This window comes from Poecilia latipinna, unplaced genomic scaffold, assembly GCF_001443285.1.
Source record: "Poecilia latipinna isolate Pla-1442-1.1 unplaced genomic scaffold, P_latipinna-1.0 Scaffold6369, whole genome shotgun sequence".
NCBI lineage: Eukaryota > Metazoa > Chordata > Actinopteri > Cyprinodontiformes > Poeciliidae > Poecilia > Poecilia latipinna.
Window position 1 is genome coordinate 1 of NW_015118985.1, and position 6,258 is coordinate 6,258.

Consider the following 6,258-nt stretch of genomic DNA (forward strand, 5'->3'; position numbering starts at 1 on the left):
CTGGAACCCACAGCACCGGATCCTGTTTCACCAGTGAGAGTCGGATCAACCCAGCTGCTGGTGCCAACTAAACCTTTTCCTGATAAAGCAGCTTTGTGACAGTTCCTCCAGTCGGACAGAGAGAAGACATCCAGATCATCTGACTGCAGGTTGTTTGGTTCTGTTCTCTGAGACGCGAGACTGAAATGGACCAATCAGAGTTCAGCAGTTTATTCTCTGAGGGATGGGTCAGAGGCTGACTCTGTTTGGTCACATGATTCCTGAGAAACTGAAACCTAAGATCAGATTTCACAGTCAACAGCAGCTCCTGCTGTTCTGACCCGGCCTGGTCATGACGTCCAGAACGGTGATGAGGCTTCTAGAGTGGCTGAGGTTATGCTGAGCTGTCTCTGTAGTCATGCTGTTATGGGCCACTTGGTGGAAAATGGGCCACTTCCTGCTACACTCCAACTTTGTGTTTGTTGTTTTTTCAACTTTTAACTTTATTTAAATTAGAAAGGAAATAATTATTGGGTCTAGATAAAAGGTGTCTTGACTCCTAATGTGATTTTTTTTTATTTGGTTGGCCAGAAAATGTTTTTATTGTCAGCAACAAGAAGTTTCTTTTTGAAGTCCTGCTGTATTGAACCCGGTTAAATTGGACTGGCCCGGCCCAAGTCCGTCTCACTGAAAAGTTTGCTGAATGTTTGTGAGTCGATGTGTCAGGATACGAAAATAAAATAAAGATTAAAAAAAATCCTCCATTTTCCATTTAGAAAGATTCAGTTTTCTGCTTGGAACCTAACAGAACCCAGCAAAACCCAACAGAACATGTGGATTGGATCAACAAGGTACAACTTTCTTCAAACACAAAATGACTCCAGATGTTTTCATTTCAACAATTTAATTTTTATTGGACCAGATTTGCCCAGAACAGAACCAGAACCCTTCACATTTTCTTCATCAGTTTCACAGAAAACAAAGAAATTTACAAAAATATATTTCCCAGAATTCCCTTGGTCACAAAAAAACAACCACCCAGATTCACACTTACAGGTAGAACAGTAACACAGCGTCTCCATGGAAACACACACACTCTACACACGTTGCCGCAGTAACAAGACAGTAACAGTGTTTGATCACCTTTTATTGTGAAAGAGCCAGACTTCCTGCTTGCAGCTTCATCAGTCGATCTCCACGCGGAATGCGCTGATCTCCATGGGGCGGAGCTCCTGCGCCTGGTGGGCGGAGTCAGGCTGGTCGTGGTCCCGGAGCAGCGTGAGGCCGGAGCGACGCAGCGAGCGGAACTGCAGCGGAGCGAACAGATCGTCCAGGTCCAGCTGCAGGAGACACAGACACATCTGTAAACCCAAAAAACTGATGGTAAACCTGAGTCCAGCGGAAGTCCAACCTCATCCAGGCCATTCCAGGAGCAGGCTGGGGGCGGGGTGGGGATGGAGCTACAGTCAAACCCCTTCCTGTGGAGGAGGAGCGCCACTTCCTGTGACGGGCTCCCAGCTTCCTGTTTGTCAGAGACAGAACGTAGATCAGAGTGGATCTGATCCAGAACCAGCAGAACCCTGAAGATCTTCTATGAGCAGCAGAGGTGTCACTCTGCTGGGAGGAAACTTCCACCAGAGTGAGAACTCTTTCCTCCAGCCGGTTGGACCCACCGGTTCGGATCTATTCTGACCCGTCAGAAAGGATCTTAACTGGATCAGACCGCTGGGACTTGTGAACCCTGGGCACTCTCAGTCCCAGACTCACCTGTTGGCCAGGTGTGATCAAGTTACTGTGAGGAGAGACAGGAAGTGACCTCAGCTCTCACCTTCGGGTCCTCCAGCGTCCTCAGGTTCAACAAGTGAAGGTCGCACGGCAGCGAGGAGTGCAACGCTTGGAAAGGGCGTAGCTTCGGCAGCTGGCTGTCGCCCGGGCCGACCATGGTGATTGGAGGATGGGAGAGGGAGAGAGAGGCCAGGTGGGCGAGCAGAGACAGGTGTTCCACTGAGGCTCCGCCCACTTCCTGTTGGATAGAGCAGAGCAGAACCATGAGGGCCGTGTTGGCGGTTCTGGTTTTCCTGGACAGAACCTGTTCCTTGTCGTTACCATGGTAACCTGGTGGAGCCCTGACCCCTCACCTCGGCCCCGCCCCGGTCCTCCAGCAGCAGATGGTAGAGGGTGGCGGTCGGCTTGTTGTCGGTGACCCCCTGACCCAGACCACGGTTATCGTCCTGCTGCAGCCGCCGGTCCAGCACCAGCTCCAGCTCACCTGCACAGGTAAACAAGGAGCTCAGTTCTCAGCCAGAACCGTCCCACCAGTTCCAGCGCGGCACTCACCGGGTCGCAGCGATGCCGCCGCCTGGCTCTGCGCCGACAGCAGCGACAGACGACTCGATGCGTCCTGCAGGAACGCCGCCGACGTCATCGGGTAGAAGTTGGCCTGCAGGGGGAGCTTCTCCAGCGAGCGGCGTTGCTGCATCTGCACGGCAACCAGTCAGCAACATGACAACCAACCAGCTACACAACACCCATTCAGCAACTCAGCAACCTGTCGGCAACCAGCAACTACTCAGCTGTCAGTAAGGAAACTCCTGATTGGTTGCCTGACTAAACCTTCAAAATAAAAGGTGATCAATAAAGGAAGAGCTAGAACCTGGAAGCCATTGAGGTCGGTATAGAAACGGTTGCCGCTGGCGACATCAGTGACAAGCCGCATGACCAGCTCCTTGTTGGTCTCCGACCTGATGTCCACCATGTTGGAGATCTCCAGGGATTTCCCAGCATGCCCTGCAACACACAGGAACCTCTTATTGTGAAAATCCTGAAACAGAACAGAAAGCTCCTTTCTGGCCAGAAACACGAATACCGTCCAGGTGGTAGAGCCGCACAGTGTGTGTGAAGTGTGGGAAACAGGAAGTGATGTCAGAGAAGATGGGGCCCCTAGTGACCCGGATCAGGGGGGGTCCAGAGGACGAGTAGGCCTGTAGGGGGCAAGAGAGACACCATGGGAGAGGGCGCGAGGGAAAGATCGAGAGAGATCTGTTCTCCTGACTCACCTGAGGACCCTCCCCTCCTGGCAGGAACAGGTACGCTCCACTGCGGTCCCCTGAGGTTCTGGTTCCGTACCACAGAAAGCGGACCTGGACCTGTCGGACCCGACCGGACTGCAGCTGCAGCTTCTGCTCCAGAATGAAAACAAACATTGTCTTTTTTTTTTTTTTTCGTTTGATCGGGCTTTTACTTTGAAGGGCCAGACCTGCAGCAGGCCAGTTTCTGGGGAGCTCCATATCTGAAGGTGCTTGTTGCTAAGCGACAGAGACAAGTCGGCTTCAGCTCCTTGGAGCCGGGACACCTGGAAGTGCTCAGAGTGGACGGTTGGTGGGTCGCCATGGCGATGAACGACATAGCGCGCCCGGGAGGCGGAGCCAGCCGGAGCTTTGATCACATGATACACGGTGAGTGACAGAGGAGGAAGTTCAGCGGTGAAGGAGAGCTGGAGGAAAGGAGCAGAGAAGGTCAGAGAACTGCTGCTGCTGCTGTGATCAATAAATCACTCACTCACCTGGAAGGCTTTTGAAGACATTTTACTAGGCTCCGCCCACACAGCCGAGACCTGCACTGCCATTGGTCGACCGCTTGCTGCATCGACGACGCGAGCGTCTGGAGAATCCACCACCAGCGTGATGACAGATGTACGGAGCTGCTCCGTCGGGTTCAAAACGATCACCGACCTGCAGCAATCACCAATAATCAATATCTATATATACCTGAACCCTCACACAGCTGCACACATCCTCACCTGGGCTCATCGCCAAGCGTCAACGTTGTCTTCTGAGGCAAAGCGTCCTGCGCCGAAATCACCTCATCCTGAAGAAACACATTGCAGGTGAGAAGAGGTGAGTTCAGGTGTGCAACCAGAGCAGCAGTCATGTAAAAATTAGACTTCAAAATTCAGGTGTTTGAGTTTTCATTATTAATCCAAGCCTTATAGATTAATCAGGTGAGGTAACGGTTCAGTCACCATTTGTAAGAAGGGTTTTGATTGGTCTTTGTGGTACTGGCTCTTGTCCAACAGGATTAGCCAGTGGGCGGAGCTCAGCAGCACCTGGCGCAGGTTCAGGATGGCATGAAACAACCTGTAAAACAAACCTGCTGTCATCTTTTCTTTCATTCAACAGAATAAATACGGCAGACTAATGATAAAGGTACCATGCTAAAAACAACAAGCCAGCACTGTCACCACAGGATAACGCCATAAGAACAGGTCACAAACAGACCATCAACAGACTAAGCATGCTACATCATCGTTAGAGCAGGTTGGTAACACATTGACAAAGGTTGACAGCAGGGCAACAACAGAGTGACATGCTAACCTTAACCAAACGAGGTTAACAAGATAACACTAAGAGTGTATCAACATGCTAATAGCTGACCAACAAGGTCACAAACGGCTTAGATGTTAAAATCAGGCTACCAAGGTGATGATATGCTAACAACTTCCTAATATTAAATTAAAACAGGCATTACAGCAATAGAATAACCAGACGATAATAGTAGCAGCAGCCATAGAAAAAAAAGCTAAGATGTAGCCACAGGCTAACAAACTGATAACATGCAAAACATGCTAATAACCTAACAAGGTAACAGGCTAAGAACTGGCTATGAAAGTAGTACAAGGCCACTAGCATGTTAATATCAGTGGAATAATCTGCATGGAAACATGAACCAAGTGAACAAACTCAATAAAATGCTAATAATAATGGGAGTTAATTCTGAAAGCTAACGCTAACTGAAGGGATGTGATGGGATGTTAATACTAAAAGCTATCTGCTGATGTTGAACAGGAAGTTACCTCTTAGCATTTTCCATGTTGACAGCATCTTCAACAGAGAGTTTGAAGGAAAAAATAAGACACAAACAGGCTAATGCCAAAACAAACTACAAACAGCTGACAAGGTTTTCATCACGAGAATAAATACATAAAAAATATAGATATATGATGTTAAGACAGGTCGGTTACAAGCCTTATTCATAAGCTACATATTTCATTTTAATTTAAAACAAAACACTAATAAATTTTAAATCAAATTTATTATTTTTGTGTATAGTGTTTTTAATTCTTCACTTAAGATTGCAACTTTAAAATATGACTGACAAGCAAGAGTGAGCCACAGAGACTTTTTACTCTGCACTGTAAGAGCACGCCAACAAAGTAATACTTTATTCTAAATAGATTTGGATTGAATTGCATAAGTAGATATGAAGGTAGAAATTATTTCTGTCATAAACTGTGGCTGCGCATACAAATTACATCTGACAAGTTGTTTTGTTCTAATTGTTGGTTTAAGCAGTTGCATAAGTGAAATGCTGGCAGAAGTAGGCGTAGTTGCTAGCGTAGCTGCTCGGGTAGCTGCTAGCATACCTGCTAGGGTAGATGCTAGCGTAGCTGCTCGAGTAGCTGCTAGCGTACCTGCTAGGGTAGATGCTAGCGTAGCTGCTCGAGTAGATGCTAGCGTAGCTGCTCGAGTAGATGCTAGCGTAGCTGCTAGCGTAGCTGCTCGAGTAGATGCTAGCGTAGCTGCTAGCGTACCTGCTAGGGTAGATGCTAGCGTAGCAGCTAGCATACCTGCTAGCGTAGATCAAGAACATCTCATTAAATGGAGGATTGGATTTGTTGAGATTGACCTCAGCAGCTGGTTTTATTTACCCTGCTGATAAAGTTTTGTAAACAAAGAGCCTCCATGTTGAAACAGGAAGTGGTCACCTGGTTCCGTAGTCGATCACCACCGGGTCCCGTGCTGTTCCCGTGACAGCATCGTGGTGTTGGAACAGGCCCAAGCTCCGTCTCCCTTCTGTCAGCCGTTGGTAATGTTCGTGTGCCGGAAACCCTTCGACCAAAAGACCGTCGCCACGGAAACGACGCATTTCAGCCAACGTGAGAGTGTAAAAGATTTCAGTGGCTCTGAGAAGGGAAGCAGATGAGAACCGATGAGATTGACTGGCAGAGGGCGCTGTGGCCCCACAACCCATCAGGACATGCCCACCTGAGTGTGGACTCCAGGGTCCGGTCCAGCCGCTTGTAGAACGGCCGCGAGGTGAAGTATCCGCTCCAGTAGTGGTCGTCCCGGTCAGCGTAGGTGAAGAAGTCTCCGCGCAGCGTGGGCAACTTTGTTCTCGCCTCCGCCAGCCGCCGGTGCAGCGCAGCAAAGTAGTCCGACAGCGTCCCAAACCGGGCCTGGTACCAGACTCAACCATAAGCTCCGCCCCCAGCCAGACTCA

General features: G+C 49.2%; 1 protein-coding gene across 1 annotated transcript; it reads right to left on the bottom strand.

The window, feature by feature from the left end:
- Positions 1-1,109: 1,109 nt before the first annotated feature.
- On the bottom strand, positions 1,110-6,223 carry LOC106943897 (alpha-mannosidase 2-like; the record flags this gene model as incomplete). The annotated part of the gene is made up of 14 exons (XM_015027190.1): positions 1,110-1,319; positions 1,391-1,501; positions 1,808-2,002; positions 2,118-2,248; positions 2,317-2,458; positions 2,633-2,766; positions 2,846-2,960; positions 3,036-3,158; positions 3,236-3,472; positions 3,542-3,710; positions 3,779-3,846; positions 4,001-4,115; positions 5,744-5,941; positions 6,024-6,223. Coding segments are annotated over 14 exons (2,094 nt in total), but the record flags the coding sequence as incomplete, so codon positions are not given.
- Positions 6,224-6,258: the final 35 nt, after the last annotated feature.